This window comes from Macrotis lagotis, chromosome 3 (assembly GCF_037893015.1).
Source record: "Macrotis lagotis isolate mMagLag1 chromosome 3, bilby.v1.9.chrom.fasta, whole genome shotgun sequence".
In the NCBI taxonomy this organism is placed as follows: Eukaryota; Metazoa; Chordata; class Mammalia; order Peramelemorphia; family Peramelidae; genus Macrotis; species Macrotis lagotis.
This window is the reverse complement of record NC_133660.1, coordinates 220,625,212-220,648,324: the sequence shown is the minus strand read 5'-3', so window position 1 is coordinate 220,648,324 and position 23,113 is coordinate 220,625,212. Positions and strand designations below refer to the sequence as shown.

At 32.9% G+C, this 23,113-nt stretch overlaps 1 protein-coding gene across 5 annotated transcripts in view; it reads left to right on the top strand.

The window, feature by feature from the left end:
- Positions 1-23,113, top strand: part of GRK4 (G protein-coupled receptor kinase 4) — a 137,161-nt gene that overhangs the window by 62,921 nt on the left and 51,127 nt on the right. For all 5 annotated transcript variants that reach the window (XM_074229875.1, XM_074229873.1, XM_074229876.1 and 2 more), the window contains 4 exons: positions 2,089-2,166; positions 7,973-8,073; positions 11,285-11,377; positions 13,772-13,835. In XM_074229875.1, the coding sequence (XP_074085976.1) occupies positions 2,089-2,166; positions 7,973-8,073; positions 11,285-11,377; positions 13,772-13,835 (336 nt within the window). The remainder of the gene's footprint in view (positions 1-2,088; positions 2,167-7,972; positions 8,074-11,284; positions 11,378-13,771; positions 13,836-23,113) is intronic.

Here is a 23,113-nt window from a genome sequence, read left to right as displayed (position 1 = left end):
CTTGGTGTATTTATGTGGATTCTAATTTAGGTTAAGCATGTTCTCTTAAAATAGTTTTAAGGAATGTAAGAGAAAGGAAAAGGTACTACTCTGGTAACCTTTGGGAGAGTGAACTTAGAGTTGCATTATTGTTCATTCCCCTTAATCCATATTATATTCCTAAACTTTATAATTGTCACCTGGAAGTAATAACGTGCCTTTGGAAAGGTTATGAGTAAAAAATTACTATTTTGAATAGATAATTCATTTTCTTTCATTATCACTTTTTTTGAAGAGTTGAATAGCATTCAGACTAGATCCAGTTTAACACTATACTGGGGGTGGCTAGGTGGCATAGTGGACAGAGCACTGGCCCTGGAGTCAGGAGTGCCTGGGTTCAAATCTAGCCTCAGACACTTAATAATTACTTGGCTATGTGGCCTTGGCAAGCCACTTAACCCCATTTCCCTTTCAAAAAATAAAAAAAAACCCACTATACTGATAGTACTACAGAAATTAAATTTTAAACATTCAAAGTTTGACAGTATCTATTCCTGTCATAAATGTGTACATACTAGGAAATGTCTTTTTTTAGCCTAAGAAAATCTTGCTATATATAATTTGATGAACTTTTCTGTTTTACTTTTTTGATTGAAATGCTTAATAATTTAAGATAGCAAACTGAAATATAATCATTGAATGCTAGAGTTAAAGGGGTCAACAGCAGTCTAATACTTAATTATATGATGTGAATCCTGTCTACCAGATTCCCAATACAGTGTTATCACATCCTCTCTTGAATACTTTTATTTTTAAAAGAAACTCAATCCCTAAGCTTATTGTGTTTTTTAGGCAACTCTAATTATTAGGAAGGTTTTCCTTTAATTAAAGTGAAATGTGCCTTCTTGTAAATTATGCCTATTGCTCCAAATTTGTTTTTTTTTTTTTTCCGGATGTAAATAGAGTAGTCCTAATCCCTGCTCCAAGTTTTAGTTTTTCAAATAGTTTAAGAAAATCATCACTTTTCCTTTTCCCCATACCCCATGTTCATCTTCACTATCTCTGCTTCAAGTCTTTAATTCTCCTACTGAATAAACTTGGATCTTTCATTTGAATCCTTAGTTCCTTGGATCTTCTAGTTAAAAAATTGAGAAAATTGCCTTTACACAGAAGAGTTAGAGTAGAAATGAAAATACAAACTTGGTAAACAAAAAAATAACTACCAAAATTTGGTACAATAATAATAGCTTATAGTGTTTTGTATATACTGGTTATAGCAGTTCAAGAGTTTTTTCAAAGACTTGAGGCATGAGATGCCCAAAGACACCTTTAGACACCTTTATTTATATAAAATGACACCACCTTAACCAATGATGATATCTTTAGACTAATCTAAAATGTTGGTTGAGAAAGAGAGATTTAGTTTTCACTCTTGAAAAATACTTATTCACATGTTTCTTGAAAACTGAACAAAGATAAAAATCAGACTTTTTTATGTGATCTCTAAAACCTATTTCATTATAACAACTTGTATGCCCTAGGTATTCTTTTTCGAGTTTTGTGTAATCCAGCTCACAAATCAAAGTATAGCATAGAGAGAATTTAGCAAAACAGTGAGGCAGCTAATTTCTGAGTTTTGGAAACTCCATAGTAAATGATCATTTTTCCTCATGTCTTCTTTCATTCTAAAATGAGGTTGGATTAGGTGATCTCTTAAGACCCCTCCTAAATCTAAAATTATATAAATATGAACTTATTAAGTAGATCTCACTGATGAAAAAAGTGGAGACTTTCTTAATTATTTTATCAAACAAGTGAGCAATTCACTAAGGTAGGGAGTGAGAAATACAGGGATGAAAAATTGTCCCTAGTCCAGGAGTTGTCATCTGATAAGGAGATGACAAATCTGTGAGATGGAGCTAAAGGAAAGACCTAGAATGCATTAGGAAATTTTGAAAGGAAGAGACAGCTTTAAGAAAGGTCATAGAGCAAAGTATCAAAGAGAGCTTCACTGAACTTATTAATTAAAAACACAGTTTGGGTTTGAATTATTTGTTCTATTTGTATCTACATATAAAGCATAAACTTTTCCTCACTTATCTTTCCTAGGCAGAATTTGAGGTGGCTTCTGATGAAAATCGAAGAGAAACTGCTCTGATGGTTTTAAACACTTATTTCAACAAGGGGGTATGTTTTATTCTCTTGATGATAACTTTATAATTCTTCAAATTAAAATTTAAGACTTCTTAGCTTTCAAAGAAACATATTAAAGTGCAAGATGTTTAAAGTTAATATTATGTCAGCATTATTAATTTACTTTTTCCTTAAGGAAAACAGAAGATAATTTCCCCCAAAACTGAACAAAGTGTTAGTTTTTAAATGTTCTCCTATTTTAATTTAGTTCACTAGAAACTAGTTTAGGCTAAAAATAGCTTTTTCTGAGTCATTATTGGTGGATAGTTTCATGTTTTATGCATTGCTTTATCATGTTCTTGTAACTTTTCTGTTCCAATATCTATGGCATAGTTCCCTTATGACTTTCTTAGGCAAAAAACTATTAAGCATAATTATTTGTTTAATTAGGTATACACATTTGTTGTTGTTCAGTTATTTCAGTCTTCTCCAACTCTTCATGACCCCATTTGGGGTTTTCTTGGCAGAGATACCAGAATGATGTGCTATTTCCTAATCCAACTCATTTGACAGATGAGGAACTGAGTCTAACCAGGGTTAAGTGACTTACCATTGCTAATAAATGAGTCTTTCTGACTCCAGGCCTGGCCCTCTCTCCACCCTGCACCCCTAGCTGCTCTGTATGTAAATTTAGCACCTAATAATAGTTTCTGTGGCTAATTGAAAAAATAATGACAGTGCCCTGTCCTCAAGGAGCTTTTATATAATTAGGTCAATAAAATAGCATTTCTCATAATGCTTTGCGGTTTTCAAGTTGATTGAAATAATCCTCTGAAGTAGATAGTTTAAGTGTTTCTCTACTCATTTCATAAATGAGGAAGCCAGACCTGGAAGGAGAAGTGATGCTCTAGTAAGCATTGGAACCAAGATTCTAGCCACAGCCTTCTTAGCTCAAATCCTGTACCTCAGGCCAGATTGTGCTACCTTCCTGCAGAGATAGGGCTGTTGTCCTAAAGATGAGAGATTCAGGGACTCTCTGAGGGCTAGCAGAGGCCCTGAAGCTCTTGTCACTCTTTCTGACTCTCCATTGTTCTTTCCTGCTACCCAGTGAGTGACCCAAGGATGAAGGATGAAGGACTAAGGCAGATGAGGCTTCTCAGAGGGGCGGTGCTCAAGTGGGGAAGTGAGAAATGAGGAGATGGGCAGAGTTGTCACACTAGGTAGTTCTCTGGAAGTCGTCTGGTGGAAGGATTTGGATGCCAGGCTAAGAAATTTACATTTTTAAGCAATTTGATAACATGAAGGATTAATCTCATGTTGTGTGTATAATGGATATAGGATGAGAGGAGGAACATTGGAGACTAGAGACCAGTGGGAAAGCTATTAATGCTTTAAGACAGTAGATACCAAACTTTTTTGATTGCTTACCTCACCTAACAAAAAGTTTTTATGTTCACTAATCTATATATTTATTCATAACATATACATATATATATAGTCTTAACTCACAGTATAGAAAGAAGGGGACAGGGGCATCTAGGTTGCTCAGTGAATAGAGTACCAGCCCTGGAGTCAGGAGTACCTGAGTTCAAATCCAGCCTCAGACACTTACTAATTACTTATCTGTGTGGCCTTGGGCAAGCCATCTAACCCCATTGCCTTGCAAAAAAAGAAAAAAGAAAGAAAGAAGGGGCCAAATGCAAAAGATGTCACAGAAGCAAAAATGACAAGATTTGGCCACTGATTGTATATACAAGATCTAATACTAAATTGACTGGATAGATGGTAATGCAGCAAGTTTAATTCACCCAGTTAGGATGATGTTAGATTAATCCAGACAGGAGATGATAAGGGTAATGAAATTGGAGAGGAAAGGATGAAGACATAGCAGGGTAGTAGAAGAGCATGTTTTGATGCATTATAACTAACACAGGCAGATTAAATATTTGCATTTTTTAGTTCACATTAATTTTAAAAATCATACATATATCCAGAGAAGTAACTTTATCCTACTGTCTGTGTTACTATACAATGGGAATTAAGAAGGAATAAAAGTTTACTCTTTTTCCTTGTTTCAGTTTATCCTTTTGTTATTTGAAATTAAATTGAAGACTTTTTTTACATAAAATATATAGATGATAAAAACAATTTAATATATCTCCCTCATTATTTGACTCTTCCAATTTATCTTAAAATAGTACTTGAAATAATTAAACTATTCATGGAGAAGAAACTAAAACCTCAATATAATAGTCATTAAGGGTCTTGGCTGGAACCTACTTACAGGTAAAATAGCCATGTTATGGTTACATTCTTTTGATATTCCAGAATTGAAACCATATTGAGGTATCAGAATAGATCATGTCAGAGTCACTATCTTTGCTTTTCTGATAGGCCTGCTAACCTAAAAGTGTTGTTATCTAGTTTACCTGGACTTTAGCAAAGCATTTGAGGAAGTATAGTGTGCTAATCTTGTGGAAATAATAGAGATTTGGGCCACCTGCTAGTACATTTAGATGAATTCAGAGCTGTTTGCACAGCTGGACTCAGAGTAGCTGTTAATGGTTTGATGTCATCTTGAAAAGAGAGATCCCTTAGAGTGCCCCAGAGTTATGGGTATGGTCCTGTGCCTCTTGTGTTGATGGCTTAGATAAAGGCATATATGACATATATAAAATTTACAGAAGATAGTTAAAAGAGACAGCTAACATACTGCTTAAAAAACCAAAAAGATCCTGTTAGGATCCGAATCCTAAATTAGAATTACAATGAGATGAACTTAATAGAGGTAAATGTGAATTCTAACATGTGTAATGTAAAATTTAATATTAAGGTTAAAAAAATCATGTTGACAAGTGAAAGTATTGAAGTTGGAGGCAGAAAGAGAAGGATCACTAGTTCTTAGTCTTAAAAAGATCTGGGGAATTCAGTACATTATTAAATCAACATGTCAGTGGTATGATGTCAACCAAAAAAAGCTAATGCAGCTATATACTTCACTGAGTTGCATGGCCCCTAGGAATCAGGAGGTGAGAGTCCCAGATTATTCTGCCACAGTGAACCTCATCTGGAGTTCACCTCTGAATATCACAGGTTGTTGACCTCTTGAGTCCATACCATATAATAATCAGTTGAAAGAACTGAAAGATTTATGTAGCTTGGAGAAGAGAAGATTCAAGGGGAACATGAGAACTTTCTTTATACATGGGAAGAATTTTAGGATGGGAAAGAGACTAGTCTTGTATTGTTCATCCCTATCAAGCAGAACTTGAAGCAGTGGTGCAAGCTAAAAAAAAAGACAGTTTAGGTTTTTTTGTTCGTTTGTTTTTTAGGTTTTTGCAAGGCAATAGGGTTAAGTGGCCTGCCCAAGGCCACACGGCTAGGTAATTATTATGTGTCTGAGGATGGATTTGAACTCAGGTACTCCTGACTCCAGGGCCGGTGTTCTGTCCACTGCATCATCTAGCCGCCCCAAGTTTAGCTTTTCTGTAAAACCTTCCTAATAATGAAAATTATCCAAAACTAAAAAAAGGATTCCTCAGGACATAGTGGGTTATGCCCCATCAGAAATCTTTAGAAAATCTAGATGACCACCTATTATGTTAACTTGTTGTAGAATTTCTTTGTATATGGGTTGGATTAAATAACTTCTAGGTACCAACAGTTTGGCAATTTGTTTCTTATCTTTCAAGTTCTATTGCTGATTGATTTCACCCTAAATTCTATTCTGTAGTCAGATTCCATTATATTACTTTGGATTTTTTTTATTCTTATGGATACTTTAATATTTCAAAAGGGGGGGCAGCTAGGTGGCACAGGAAATAGAGCACCAGCCCTGGCCCTGGAGTCAGGAGGACCTGAGTTCAAATGTGGCCTCAGACACTTAATAATTACCTAGCTGTGTGTCCTTGGGCAGGCCACTTAACCCCGTTGCCTTGTAAAAGCATTAAAAAAATACTTCAAAAGATCTGCATTTTTGTCAAAAGTTCAAAAGAAACTCAAGATGCACAGATGGAAACTCCACCCCAGATGTTCACATGGCCTATTTGTGCCTGACCTGTGGTGGGACCATTCTGAACTCAAATTGGTCTGGTCAGATCACACAGTTGGACACACTGTAACTTTAATCTAGCTCAGTGGTGCAATTTTGGTCCTCTTTGAAAATAAAGAACAACCACTACTGCTCCTATTTACACCACTGCAAACTGCAGTCTAATTATACAATAGTAAATCTTCATTTGTCTCTTTTAGCCAGTAAAATTTATTTGCTGAATGAAAACCAACCTGATGGCAAACCAGTTTATTTTTAGGTAAACTGGTCATTTGACAGCCACAGTTCATTATCAGGCTTTTCCAAAGCTTTTCCAACTTTAGAGGGACTTGGCCTGAGTTTGTATTTTGTAGATATAAATTTCAAAGATTCATGTTTCAGTGAAACATCAGTGTAGGGCCTTTTTTTGGTAAAAGACTCTTAGGTGATCAAAAAGTTCATTTTAAAATTAGATTGCTAAGTTGATAAAACTAGAAAATTGACTGTATGCCAAAGGTTCAAGAAAATTATTTCTTTACTTAATCAATGGTGACACAACAATAATAGTCTGAACCTTTACCATAAAGGGACAGTCCAGGAGCTAAGTTGTTCCAGTTATTTCTACGGGAGTAAGAATATATTTAGTATATATCCATTCACTTGCAGGGAAATCTTTGATATGCTTCTAGGATAAAACATAACCTCTGTTGAGCATGTAGTCTTTCACAGTCTGACACCCCATACTGCCTTTTCAACTTTATTAACCTTTACTCCCCTTCCCCAGGTCCATAGTCTAACCAGTTTGGTTTTAGTGATAATCATCACTTTACCCCTGATTTCCTTACTTTTGTACTACTGACCTCCCCCATACCTAAAATATATTGACCCCTCACCTGTATCTCATAATATCTTTTACTTCAAGGTATAATTTATTCTTGTGTGTGTGTGTGTGTGTGTGTGTGTGTAATTTTATTTAAGGCAATAGAATTAAGTGACATAGCTAGGCAATTATTAAGTGTCTGTGGTCGGATTAGAACTCAGGTCCTCCTGATTCCAGGTCCAGTGCTCTATCGACTATAACACTTAGCTGCCCCCAAGGTATATTTTAAAAATAAATCTATGCATCTATCTTCTAACAACTCTTCTTATTTATCCAGGAGCCAGCAATAGTTCTTTTTGTTACTGAAGGAAATATATAATCATGGAAGTTTTTAACCATTGTTTTAATTTTCTCCAGGAATAAATTTCTTTTTTAAAAAGTATTGACATTAGATTATTTTTGGCAGTTGAGTTTTTGTTCAGACTTAAGGAACACAACTTGTACTTTTAGAAAACACAGCTTTTGAGAGAATAGCACCAATAAATAGAACTAGTGAAATATGTCAAGAGAAATTTCTAAAAGTTATATAAAAATATTTTGTGAATTTTTTGAATTGTATAAAGTCAGCTGACATAAGATAATAATTTAACATATATTGAGCTGTTTCACATTTATTGAGTATTTGAATTTTTTCTTCATATTGGTTACATTCTTTTAATCTGCTTTTGACTTTTCAGTTTAAAAATTCTGCCTTGAGTTATTTAAAGCTGTCTGTCAGCTTGATTTCACAATATGATGAAATCAGAACACATTTTAAAATATTTCATTGGAACTTTTTATGATTCTAATTTCATTTTTGTAAAAATTTACATTTTCAAAATGAAAATACAGTCTCTTTAGTCAATTAATTTGATTAATATTTTCTCCTTGCTTCCTTGACAAGTTTGCTTAAAAAGGACTTTTTTAAGATTATTAATTATACTTATGTATTTGGTTTGATTTATGTGAAGTCTGCTGCCCATTTACCAGAAATACCTCAAGATATAGTGCAAGAATGTAAAGAGAGATTGGAACAGAGCCCTTGCAAAGAGCTTTTTAAAGACTGCACCAGGTAAGTGATGAATGCACCACACTGTAATTATTAACAAAAGTTGTAAAATATTATATTTCCATGACCAAATGTTAAAGTAACTTTTTTCCTACTATCAATTTCAAAAAAACTCTGCAAATATTATCAGAATTTTTCATAAATTAAGTTAAAAGTTCCAAATCACAAGTTTACTTTTAAATAAAAGCAAATAGGTTCAAACTGAGTAAGAGTAAATTAATGGTGAAGTGAAGAATCATGAGTTGAACTAAAATTCCCTGTCATTTTTCTCCTACCTCAGGATTCTGCCTGCTCTTTCTCCTAGCATTTCATTCTTAGGCTTAAAAATAATCTATTGAGGGGTGGCTAGGTGGCGTAGTGGATAAAGCACCGGCCCTGGAGTCAGGAGTACCTGGGTTCAGATCCAGTCTCAGACACTTAATAATTACCTAGCTGTGTGGCCTTGGGCAAGCCACTTAACCCCATTTGCCTTACAAAAACCTAAAAAAAACTATAGTATAAAAATAATCTATTCATTAAATATAGATTTTCCCAAAAACATCCTTCTTCTGGAACTTGAATGAATCAATCTCTTTGCCTATATGGCAACAAGATGAACACTTCATGAGGTAACCAAAGCTTAAATTCCAAATCACAATTTATAGCTTCTTCTTTTTATGTAACCAGCATTTGGTGCAATCAGGTTTGAGGTGCAATAAGTTTAGAATATCAGTTCTTCAGTAGAAAAAGGTATCATGATCCAGTAGTAACTGCTATTGCTCTTCATGAACAGAAGTATTTAAATCACTCTTTCCTGTCAGCCTGGTTTATTTAAGGACTAAGTGGAATGAATTTAGGAATAAGGACTTGACCTGTGATTTCACTGATATGGGAAATTCCAGGGAGAAAAACTTTAAAGTCTTTTCTTAGAGTTGCGTTCAACATTGAGATTTTAAGGGACTTAAAGGGACTTAATTACCCAGGGTCACAAAGCTAGTCTATGCCAGAGATGAAATTTGACCTCAGGTTTACTTGGCTTCAAGTTCAGTCTATATCCACTGTACTAAAGTCTTGCCTCCAATGTGATTGAAAAGTATTTAAGTAGAGAATAGAATTTCAATAAATGTCTTTTTTTATTAAATGGAGACAAATTTTACATCTAAAACTGAGAATATGTTGAGACTGAAGAAATAGAGTACAAAACTAAATTGGATTAGATTAGTGAAAACAAATTGCAGCCTGCAAGATCAAGTGTAAGTATAAAAGATGACTAAACTAATATATAGAATGTAGGAAAAAATTAGTAGCTATATCTCAGAAGGCACTAAATTGTTCAAACCTTTGAACCAGAAATATCCTCACTAGTCCCAAAGAGAGCAAAGACAGGAGAGGATTCATGTACAAATATACTGACACATTTTGTTACAATTAAGAACTAAATACAAAAATAGATGCCCATCAATTTGAAAATGGCTTAGCAAATTATAGTATAGGAATTTAATGGAATATTATTTTTCTATAAGAAATGATGAAAGAGATGCATTCAAAGTAAAAAAAGATTATATTAATCCAGGGTAGAGTGAAAAGAGCAGAATCAGAAAAATTATTTATACAAAAAGCAGGGGTTGAAGACTATAGGAGTCTACATAACCCCATTAACACTGAGTTTCAAGTAGAGAATGTTACTTCAATGTTGTTTATTATATGGGGTGGCTACATGGCACAGTGGATAAAGCATGAGTTCAAATCCAGCCTCAGACACTTAATAATTACCTAGCTGTGTAGCCTTGGGCAAGCCACTTAACCTCATTGCCTTACAAAAAAACTTTTTTAAAAAAATGTTATTTATTATGGTAATAGTGAGCTGGAGCATTTTTTCCACTGTTGAACTGAATTTGACTATTATGATCTTTTTTTGAATAGTTTGGATTTTTGTTATATTTACCAAAAATTTTTTTCCTTTTCATTATATTGTTTTTGTTGTAAAAGTTCTTTTAATAGAATCAAGAACAACTATCTCTCCCTTTATGATTCCTATTTATTGAAAATTAAAGTCATCTCCTCATTATAGTTAAGTGATTTATTTTATTTTCTCCTACCTTTTCTATAGTTTGTGGGTTTTTTCATTTTGAGGAATGTTTTCCTATATTGAAACTTTTCATCAGACTGTAATTCACTGAGCTCTAATGTATGAAATGTGGGTTTAATGCTATATTATATATTGATAGACAAACCAACATTTTCCTAAGTACCTTTGTTAAATAACTTATCCTTTAACTAGTTTTAATTTCCTCCAGTTTTTGTATACTTTTTGTTGTGTGTATTTCTTAGGAATGCTAGAGTTATCCTTGCTTTTAAATCCTCTTCCTTCCCTTCTGTAAAGTGAAGGCATTTACTTAATTACTTTTAAGGTTATTAATATCTACGAATTGTGATTTTATGATTCATTGTTACATTTTAAAAATTATTTTTGTTTTTCTCTGCAGTATCAAATAGATTTGAAAATAAAAGCTTTATAATATGTTTTTAAAGGCATGGAATGTAAGAGCACATTCTTTAGCTTCCCTCCAATTTCCCCAGCATCCCTTTTTATGGTTTTACCTACTTGTTTTTTCCATAAATTTCATTGTAATTTTTTATTGAATTCTATGAAGAATCACCTTGGATATTTTGACTAGTATTGCATAAAATAATTTTGGAACTATTATCAGTTTTTCTATATCAATCTGACACATCCTTGAATATTATTTAAATTTTATTTCAAACATTGTGGATTTCTCTTGTTATTTATACTGGTTATATACATTCATAGTTAATTGCAAAATATCTGATGCCTTCTGTTAAAATTGTAACCAGAGTTTCTTTTTTCTTTTTTTTTTATATTTTCTTGATCTGTATTGTAGCCTCAGCAGTAAATGGTGGGGCGATGACTAAATAAATAGTAGGTTAGTATAAGAGAATATTATAATGCAACTAAAATTGACAAGTATGAGGTATGTAAAAATATATATACTATTACAAAGTAATACAAAAGAAGTAAAACTAGAAGAAAGGAATCCTTGCTGTGGTTCTATAAGAAGACAAGAATGATTAGAAAAAGAATATTGAGAGAAATTTAATAAGAGAGATTGAAAAGTTTATTTTATAAATTGAATTTATTCACTCAGTTGATACATCAATGTAAAGTCATTTTATAGTATATAAAAATTTTTAATTGTGTAAAATATTTTTCTAGGGTTGTGCATGATTATTTAAGTGGAAGACCATTTGAGGAGTATCAAGATAGCATGTTTTTCTCTCGATTTTTACAGTGGAAATGGTTGGAAAGGTATGCTATGTATGTGTGTATTATTGTTTTTTCATGCTGCTCATGATGGAAAATAGAAGCTATTAATATTTTGTGTAAAAATTCTTTGCAGTTGTATAGAATTCTTTGACAGAATCTCACTATTTACATTATTTATCCTTGAAATTTAGTAATAAGACTTTAGTAGTGAAATCATTAAAATAAATAATAAAATTTCTCTTGGCTTTGGCTGTAAGTGTTATTTCATTTTTTTTAATGCATCTTAACTTTCTAAGGTAAGGCATTTAGTGATTAGAATTTTTAAGATCTTTGGAAAATCATTCATTCCCATTATTTTTTTGCATAGAAAACAAGACTAAAATGACAATTCATTAGCATACTGTTTTTTTTTCTTTTCATGTATCCTCTTTCCCTGCCCTTTTAGTGTTTAAGAAAATATAATGAATATTATAATAAAGCTAGCATATCCTGGATTCTTTAAAAAAAAAAAAAGAATGAGCTTGGTTCCAAATAAGGAATATAAGAAGGTATGACTCCCACTCCTTTGTACTGGTTAGGATCTGGGACATTGTATATGAAGTCAGATTTTTTTTAATGCATTGTTTCAATTTATTTTTTTTCTTTTTTTATGCTATTTTCTTTTTTTGTAAGACAATGGGGTTACACAGCTAGTTTTCTTTTTTTAAATAGTATTTTCCCAAATATATGGAAAGGTGATTTTTAGCACTCATTTTTGCTAAATTTTGAGTTCCAAATTTTTCTCCCTTCTTCCTAAAACAATGAACAATTTGCTATAAGTTATCTGTGTTCAATCATGTAAAACATTTTTATATTAGTCATAGTTGTGAAAGAAGAAATAGCACAAAGGTAAGGAAAAGGAAAAGCATGCAAAAAAAAATAAAATGAAAATTATATGCCTCTACAGAGTCCATCAGTTCTTTCTTTGAATGTCTAAAGCATTTTTCATCATGAGTCCTTTGTAATGTCTTAAATTGCTGAAAATAGCTAAGTCATTTATAATTGATCATCATCCAGTATTGCTGTTACTGTGTATAAATGTTCTCCTGGTTCTGCTCATTTCACTTTGCATTATGTCATATAAATCTTTCGAGGTTTTAAGCCATTCCCAATTGACAAATGGTCAAAGGATATGTAGAGGCAATTTACAGATGAGAAAATCAAAGCAATCCACAGTCATATGAAAAATTGCTCTAAGTCATTAGAGAAATGTAAATTAAAGCATCTTATACCTCTCAGACCAGAAAGGGCAATGGTTAGTGTTGGAAGGGATGTGGGAAATCTGGGGCACTGATACATTGTTGTTGGAGCTGTGAACTCATCCATCCTTTCTGGAGAGCAATTCGGAATTACTTCCAAAGGGCAATAAAAATGTACATACCTTTTGATCCAGCAATACCACTATACCTTGAAGAGATCATGAAAAAGGATAAAAACATCACTTGCACAAAAATATTCATAGTAGCCCTGTTTGTGGAGGTAAAGAATTGGAAATCAAGTGAATGTTCATCAATTGGGGAATGACTGAACAAATTATGGTGTATGTATGTTAAAGGAACACTATTGTTCTATTAGAAACCAGGAGGTATGGAAATTCCGAGAAATCTGGAAGGATTTGCATGAACTGATGGCTAAGAGAGATGAGCAGAACCAGAAGAACATTGTACACCCTAACAGCAAAACATGGAGTTGATGATCAGTCTTAATGAATTTACTCATTTCATCAGTGCAACAGTCAGGGACAATTTTAGGGTATCTGTGGTGGAGAATACCATCTGTATCCAAAGAAAGAATTGTGGAGTTTAAGTAAAAACCAGATGATTACATTTAATTTTTAAAAAAAATATCTTATTTTGTAATTTTTCTATCTTAAATTTTAATTTTTCCTTAAGGATATAATTTTTCTCTCAACACATTGAATTTTGATCAATGTATACCATGGAAACAATGTAAAGACTATCAGACTACCTTCTGTAAGGAGTGGGGGGGAGGGAAGCAAGATGGGGGAAAATTGTAAAATTCAAAAAAACACTAAAAAAGATTTTTTAATTAAAAAAATTCTTTCCAGGTTTTTAAAAATTTGTTTGTTCATCATTTCTTATTACACAATAGTATTGTTTTACATTCATAAACCATAGCTTGAGTTTACATACCCCCTCTTTTTAAAGGACCCCTAGATCCTGACCAGGAGCACCCTTTGTGTTCATCAACATTCATCTGGTCATTTGCATGTTCTTTTTCCACATACTCATTAGCCAAAGGAAAGATACCAATCCTTTCATAAACTAGAATCAAGCAAGAATTTGACTTTTTTTTCTTTAAAGCAGAAATGTAGTGTGAGACTTCTAACCTATGTTCTATTTTTCTTTTTTCTTTTTTTTTTTTTTTACTGACTAGGCAACCTGTAACAAAAAATACTTTTAGACATTACAGAGTTCTGGGAAAAGGAGGATTTGGAGAGGTAAGTAATGAGAGAACTGTCATCAGCAACAATTCTTGAGAAACTGGAAAAAAAATGAAAATTAAACTACAAAGCATCAGCTAAAAAGGATTATGCTAAAATTGATTTAACTAGTAAATATTTTTTACTGCTATTTTTTCATGAACATCCCACAACATCTGTGAAAATCACTATTAAATATTATTTTAAAAACATTTGATAAATATCTAAAAATAGGTTTCATCTTGTAAAGGATTCATTCTCTTTGATTTTTGAAGACTGATTCTCCTCAAATATCTCAAAAGGGTTATTCCCTCCCTCCCAACCCACCCCTATTCATTCTCTGAGGACCAGATTAATTTATCATGATTCAAGATTGTTCTATTTCCATAAAATATAGTTGTATCATAAAAGCTTTACAGAAATACATTCAGTTACTCAACTTTACTTATTGTATTGTAATTGTAGTTTGGTTTGGATGTACCTATTTATCACCAAAATCAATAATTATTATATTGTGAATGCAACAAAATATTTTTAAGAGACTACCTAAATCTTTGAATTATACTTACTTTTACCAAATAATCTTCACATATCTCTTAGAAAGTATTCACTGTAGTTGTTAAGCATGATTATTTGACACAGATATGGCTTTGTAATTTCCTAAGTGGGTTTTTTTTTAAGTTTTTGCAAGGCAAATGGGATTAAGTGGTTTGCCCAAGGCCACACAGCTAGGTAATTATTAAGTGTCTGAGGCCGGATTTGAACTCAGGTACTCCTGACTCCAGTGCTGGTGCTTTATCCACTGTGCCACCTAGCTGCCCCCTCCCAGTTGTTTTACAAAATTTATGTGAGCATATTTAAAATACGTTTATTTGTCAGTTGTTAAATGTCTGCTATCTGTAGAACAACAGTATACTAGATGTCTAGGTGAAAAAAAAAAATTAAAGTTCCATCCCCTATAGAATTTGCAGTCTAGCAAAGAAGAATAATATATAAATGACAAATAATTTTAATCCCATATAGACATACATACCTTGATATCAGAGTATGTTATGGTTTCAAAATGCTTTCTTCACAACATCCTTGTGTCTGTGGTAGGTCTGTTTTCATTTTACATTTGAGAAATCTGAACAGAGACTTGAGCTTTAGGTCTTCAACCCCAAGATCAGGGTTATGTTCATTACACTGTGCTGGGTGACAAATTATAATATAAATAATACCTAATTGCATAAAAACAATTAAAGTATTTAATACCTGTAAACCTCTTATCTCCACAAAGGAGGGGTTTGAGGGTGTCCTTTCATATCTCATTATAATTCTGCCCAGTCTTTATAATTTTGCTACTTTTACTTTTGATTTTTTGGGGAGCTATAGATCCATCCATTAATTTGTTGTGTTACTGAATATTTTATTTTCATTTTTTCCATTCTGCTTTCTTCTCTCTGCATCAGTTCAGATAGATTTTTTCATGCATCTGTTTTCATTGTATTCATCATTTCTGATTGCAAAATAATATTCCATTACATCCATGTACCACAATTTATTTAGCCATTCCCCAATTGAAGGACTGCCACTTTATTTCAGTTCTCTTAGTTGTCACAAAAGATGCTGCTATAAGGATTTTGGAATACATGAAGATTTCTTTTTTTATCAATGGGATTAAGCCCTATAATATAGTCTCCGATTCAAAAAATATGGATTTATGTTATTTCCAAATTATTTTCTACAATGGTTGCCCCATTTTACCCCTCCCCAACAATGTATTGAGTCTCTAACATTAACTATTGCCATTTTTATCATTTTACCAATTTTCAGGGTATGAAGTAAAGCTTCTGTGTTGTTTGTATTTGAATTTATTTTTTATTTATTTGCATTTTTCAAGTAGTTATGAATATTTTGTGATTCTTCCTTTTACCACTTATTTACTGGGAATGGCTTATTAGTTTCTATATAGTCACAAAGAGCGAGAATTACATATATTTATAGACATATATCTACATGTATAAATTGTTAATATAGCTTATATATATATATAAATTGTTGATATATTCTAAACTGTTATCAGAGAAATTTGGTACAAAGATTTGTTTTCACATTTGACTATTTCCTGTCTTATCTTAGATGCATTAATATTGTCTGTGCAGAAGTTTTTCAGTTTCATAGTCTAGTTTGTTGATTTTATCATTGTACTTGCCTCTGTCTCCCATTTGGTAATTTTGAGAGATTCTCTTCTAAATTTTTAATAGTATGAGGTTAAATTATTTTTTAAATTAAAGATTTTATTTATTTTGAGTTTTACAATTTTTCCCCATCTTACTTCCCTCCCCCCACCCCCCACAGAAGGCAATTTGTCAGTCTTTACCTTGTTTCCATGGTATACATTGATCCAAATTGAGTGTGATAAGAGAGAAATCATATCCTTAAAGAAGAAACATAAAGTATAAGAGAAAGCAAGATTAAACAATAAGATATCAGTTTTTTTTCCTAAAGTCCTTGGTCTTTGTTCAAACTCCACAATTCTTTCTCTGGATACAGATGGTATTCTCCATTGCAGAGAGCCTCAAATTGTCCCTGATTGTTGCACTGATGGAATGAGCAAATCCATCAAGATTGTTCATCGCCCCCATGTTGCTGTTAGGGTGTACAGTGTTTTTCTGGTTCTGCTTATCTCACTCAGCATCAGTTCATGCAAATCCTTGCAGGCTTCCCTGAATTCCCATCCCTCCTGGTTTCTAATAGAACAATAGTGTTCCATGATATGTGTTTGTGTGTGTGTGTGTGTGTGTGTGTGTATCACAGTATGCTAAGCCATTCCCCAATTGAAGGATATTTACTTGATTTCCAATTCTTTGCCACCACAAACAGGACTGCTATGAATATTTTTGTACAAGTAATGTTTTTTACCCTTTTTCATGATCTCTTCAGTATATATACTCTTTAGTAGTGGTATTGCTGGATCAAAGGGTGTGCACATTTTTGTTGCCTTTTGGGCATAGTTGAGGTTAAATTATTAAGGATCCATATCTGTTTACAATGTATTGTAGAATGTGGTTTAAGGTACTGATCTAAACATAATTTCAACTGAACTGCTTTCCAGTTTTCCTAGCATTTTTGTTGTGGTTTCTGTATCTAATAAGGAGTTTTTCCCTAGGTGTTTTATGTTTCTAGTTTATCAAATCCTGGGTTATTGAATTCTGTTTTTTCTGAATCTACCTTATCTAGTCTATTCCATTGATCTTTCTATTTTTTAATCAATGCCAGATGGTATTAATGGCTTCTGCTATATGATTCAAGCTTGATTCTGAAAATGCTATTTGTCCCTTCATCCTTTCTTCTTTTCATCATTTCCATTGATTTTTTATATATTTTGTTTTCTTTTTTTTTACATTTTTTTCAAATTACATGTAGAAATATTGTTAAGCTTCCCTTTTGTTTTTGGCAAGGCAATGGGGTTAAGTGATTTACATAAGGTCACCCAGCTAGGTAATTATTAAGTGTCTGATGCTGGATTTGAACTCAGGTACTCCTGACTCTTGGACCAGTGCTCCATTCACTGTGCCCCCTAGCCGCCCCTCAACATTCATTTTCATACAATTTTTGAATTCTAAAATCTTTTTTAATTGATAATTTTTATTTAAATTCATTGCTTTATTCACACTCTACTTCCAATACTAAAGATTTTTCTCTAAAATCTTTAGTTTCAAATTCTCTTCCTTCCTCCCATCCCACTCTACCTCATTGAGGAAGAAAGTTATTTGAATAAGGTTTAAAATGTGAAGTCATGATAAACATTACAACAATAGTCATATCGTAAAAGTAAACATAACCTCTCCCCACACACACAAAAAAGAGAAACCTCAAGAAAAATAAAGTGGAAAAAAGAAGTATTCTTCACTCTGTGGAGCAGCTAGATGGTGTAGTAGATAGATCACTGGCTTTGACAAGAGCCTCTGACATTTACTAGCTATGTGACCTTGGGCAAGTAACTTAACCCTCACTGTCTCTCATTCAGTCATCTGTAGTTGTCCTGATCCATATCTAGCCACTGGACCCAGATGGCTCTTGAGGGGAAAGTGGGACTGGTGACTTAGCACAGAACACTTTCAAATACAGTTCATGTGCTTGTCATGACTTCACCCTCCCTGATGTCTTCTTCAAGAATGAAGGACAAACATCATCATCATCATAGCTTCATCATCATCATCATCATTATTATTCATTGTATTCAGATACCATCAGCTTTATTTTTGGGAAGTGTGGTATTCTATATCATAAGTCCTTCAGGGTTCTTTTGGGCTATGGCATTGCTGAGAAAAAGTAGGTTATTCACAGCTGATCATCCCGCAATATTATTGTTACTGCCTGTACAATACAATTCCCATTACATCTGCTCATGATAAATTTTTTAACAGAGAGCATCCTGTTCATCATTTCCCATAAAAGAACAGTATTTCATCTCAACCACATGCCACAATTGCCTTTCCCCCAACCAATAGACATCCCCTCAATTTCCAGCTCCCCGCTACCAGAAAAGAACTGCTGTTAATATTCCTGTACATCTAGGTCCTTTTTTCCCCCATAAAATTTTTTTGTTTTTCCAATGAATCTTATTATTTTATAAAGTTCTGTAAAGTATCTCCTTGATAATTTGATAAGCAGTAGACTTTCATTCTTATTATATCAGCATGGCCTACCTACTATTTTGCCAAGTTATTTAAATTGTTCCTTCCTTCTTTCTTTCTGTCCTTTTTTTTTTTTTTTTGGCAAGGCAGTGGGGTTAAGTGACTTGCCCATGGTCACACAGCTAGGACATTTTTAAGTTTCTGAGTTCAGGTCCTCCTGACTTCAGGGCCAGTGTTCTATACACTGAGCCACCTAGCTTGCCCCCCCCATTTCTTTAAGGAATACTTTTTAATTGAATATGTACAAGTATTTTGAATACTTTCATAGTCAATCCTCCAATATTTTATGCACTTTGTAGTTATTTGGAATGGAATTTCCTTTCCTTTTGGGGTGACTTTGGTAGTCAATAGGGTATAAGACCTAGACTCAGGAAGATGAGTTCAAATTCAGACTCAGAATCTTACTAGTTTTGTGAAGTTGACAAGTCTCTTAACCTCTGTTTGACTCAGTTTCCTCATCAAAATGAGGACAATAACAAAAGCACCTCTCTCAGGATTATTGTGAGTATCAACTGAGATAATAATCATAAAAGCACTTACCTGAGACCTGTCATGTAGTAAATGCTATAAAAATTTTAGATGTTGGGGGCGGCTAGGTAGTGCAGTGGATAGCATCTGCCCTGGAGTCAGGAATACCTGAGTTCAAATCCAGTCTCAGAAACTTAATAATGACCTAGCTGTGTGGCCTTGGCCAAGCCACTTAACCCCATTGCCTTGCAAAAACCTAAAAAAAAATTTAGATATTGGTATTAATAATACAATATATACTTAATGATAGCTATCTCTAGGTATTATCACTTCTTATATTTTTGTTATTAGTTATAGAAATACTACTTTTAAGAATTTATTTTGTAGCCTTCAACTTTATTGATGTTGTTTTCTTAATCAGTAATTAGTATCTTTGCAGATTCCCTAGGTTTATCCAAGTAAAACATAATATCATAAGCAAACAAGGATATTTTTATCTCCTCTTTGCTTATCTTTTTCTTTCTATTCCTTTCTTTTATGTTATTACTACTGCTTGCATATTTCCAGAGCTATAGCAAATAATAGTGGAAAGAGTATACATCCTTACTTCACTGCTATAGTTACTGGGAAAGGTTTTAGTTTTTCTCCATTGCTCATGAAACTCACTTTGGTTTTGAATAGATTTATTTTTATGCTATTGGGAAAAAAGTCCTCCTGTATCTAGGATTTTCAGCATTAAAGAGCATTGTATTTCGTATCTGTTGGGATGATCATGTGGTTTTTTTGCATGTTTTGGTTTTTAATATGATTAATCACTTTCATTTTACTAATGATGATCCATCCTTGCATCTCTGTTTTAAATCCCACTTGGTCATAGTGAATGTTTTTTAGTTAAATTTGTGGCTTTTGAATTCCATTTGTGTTTTTTTTATTAAAATTCTTATCTCTTTAGGTTTTATCTCTTTATCCCTTGAGGTCTTGTTTTACTCTCTCAAAAAATGGATTTGTACTATCTTGTTAGCCGTGATTTCACTGAAATCTCAGTAGACTTGATTTCTTTCATCTTAAAAAGTTTTTCATTGTTATATTTCAAATGAATATACTTCATAAAGTCATATACCTAAGTATATACATCGCATTAATAGAGAAGTACAAGCAACCTAATCAGTATAAGATAAAGTATCTAGATTTCCACCTTCAAAGAGTTCTCTCATTTTTCTTTAGTTTTCTTTGCTATTTTTCTGAGACATTTGTAAAGTCAAAATCAACTCTTTTTTTATTTAAACTTTTTATTTTGAACTTAAACAGAAGATCATTTCCAAATACAAAATAGAACATTATGAGGATTCTTTATGAAAATATGAATTTCTTTTTCATAGTACTTGCTTTTGTCAGTCTTTCCTGCTTGTTTTTCTTTCTGAATGTCCTTCTTTTCTCTTTAGTGAATTCAAAAAATGTCTTGTTGACCCTTTCCTTTTGTCATTATTATTATTATTATTATTATTATTATTATTATTATTATTATTACTAATTCACTCAGCACCCTCTCCCCAATTATCCTCTAGAAAGAATGGCAAAGGGGAGAAATCCCTGTAACAAAGAACACTGGCCTTTGTCTGTGGTCGGGGTAGGTAAAATAGTTCATTAAAAATCTTGTAGAATTATAATTGGCCATTGTTTTCATCAGTTTCCAAACAGTGTTGTTCTACCTAATCTATATTTTTATTCTATAGAATACACGATTCTATGAACGCAGTAACATTCCATTTCATTCATGCCATGGTTTGTTGAGCCATTTGTCTAGGAAGCCCCCTATATTCTAATTCTTTTCTTTCCTCCTTTTCCTTTTTTACATTTTCACTTCAGGTTCAGGGAGTTTGTTTTGCTTATATATTTCCTCCCCAACTTTATCCTTCCTCTTATTTATTCCTCCCATTGCAACTTGTTTCCTTCAGCAAAGTGTTCAACCCACCTCCCTTTGTCTATCACAAATGAGTGAAATTCATCTGCTCACTTTTCTAATCACTTCTCTTTTTTTTGTATTCTCTCCTACCCAGTTAAGCAAGTTCATCATCTATGTCTACCCCCACCTTCCTCCTTTTTTCTACACTAGCTTAACCTCTCTTCTTTTTCCTTTTTTCAAACCCCAAAATAGAACCAATCCATCATTTAGGATCTCTATCCTGAAGGACACTCACTTCTCTTACTTCTATTAGAATATTTACAGTATTACGATTGCTTATAATTAAGCAAATTTGTATCTTAAAGTTTCTTTGGACTCTTGTTCTTAAATTTCAGCCTTCCTAATTACCTCTGGTCTTAATCAACAAAAAAACTTGAACATCCTTGATACCATTTTCCTTTCAACTTATACTCATTCAACTTGCAGTTCTTCTTGATTATAAGTCTATATATCCTTTGCTTTTTGGAATTTTTCCTCCCAAGCTCTCCTCTCATCTGAAGTGATCTTCCTGATTGTGGTTTCTTGGTACTTGAACCACATTTTAGAATCGTGAGCATATTTCCTTTGTTAGAGGAGCTTTGGATTTTGACTAAGGCATTCTTGGGACTTTTTCTGTGGGTATTTCTTTCAAGAAGGGTTCAGTGGATTCTTTATTTTCTGATTCAAATAGATCTAAATGTTTTCATTTATGATTTCTAATGTCCTGGCTTTTTGTTTGTTTGTTTTTTTTAGTTGTAGATTTTAGGAAGTTCATTGGTTCTTAAATTATCTCTCCCCTATTTTTTTTAGGGGTTTTTTTTTGCAAGGCAAATGGTGTTAAGTGGCTTCCCAAGGCCACACAGCTAGGTAATTATTAAGTGTCTGAGGCCGAATTTGAACTCAAGTACTCCTGACTCCAGGGCTGGTGCTCTATCCACTACACCACCTAGCTGCCCCTCTTATTTATTTTTCAGATTATTTTTTAATATGAAATATCTTACATTTTCTTAAATTTTTAAATTATGTTCTAATATTTCTTGCTCTCTCATGAAGTTACATTGATTTCTATTCTGTTTTGGTTTTCTGAGATTCCAATTGTTGGGTAAGATTGTGCTCTTTTCCTTCTAAGCATTTTGTTCTCCTTTCAGTTATTTGTTCCTGAGCTTTTATTTCATTTATTTCTTGCTTCACTTCTTCTAGGTATTCATGTAACTCTTGTGGACAGTCTATTCTTTAAATCTTTGCTTGCAGTTGTTACAGAGATAAAGTTGCAATAATTTTTTATACTGGTTGATATTTTCTTCCTTCAGATCAACCATCAATATCATTGCAAATCCATTACTTGAGGCCATGGAGCTGCTGCTGGGCCAGTTGGGAAGAAAAGGAAAATAAGATGGAGCAAAGAGTCTTTTAGGGCAGGCACCAGATTTTCTCCCCCACCACTTACCTTTAATCTGTTTTTTCTCCTTATATGTATCTGCTTTCTCCTATACAATGGTTCTCTGTATTAAGGATGTTTATCGGGATTAATTCCATTTCTTACTTAGGATATCACATTCTTCCCCTGCCGTCCTCCTTGGACCTCAGTTTCTTTATTTATAAAATGAGGATAGGTGTTAAATAAATTGTCTCTCTACAATTCAGTACTGCTTTGTTTCTAGGACATAATGTAAATTTATGAAAAGTGTTTGAATAATATCACTCCTTTCAAATTATATATGTTGAAAGTTAACATGAATATTTTAGCAACTTATAATTGTCAAGATGAAAAGAGAAGCATTTTAAGATCACCAGGATTAAGACAAGTTAAACTGAACATATTCAGTTTTTACCTCAAACAAATAATATTATAATTAGATAGAGATTAGATTAATGATTGATTTCTGAATTATTCGAATAGTTGTGGAATCTGTTTGTCATAAGGAATTCCTGTTAAGAATTATCATGTGGGACTCATCTAAAACAAAGAAATATTTAGAACATTGAAAACCAAATATTTTTCACATTAGAAAGAGAACCAGTAAAAGTCAAGGTAAATTTGACTAGAGCTTAAATAGAACAAATAGAAGCCCACGTCCAAAAGGGAATTAATTCTCTTTCCTTTTTTTATTTCAAGATTATCTCTGAAAACTTATCAAAGCCACAAACATACCATTAAATAAGGTCATTGATTACTTCTTAAAGATCTTTAACTAATTTGACTT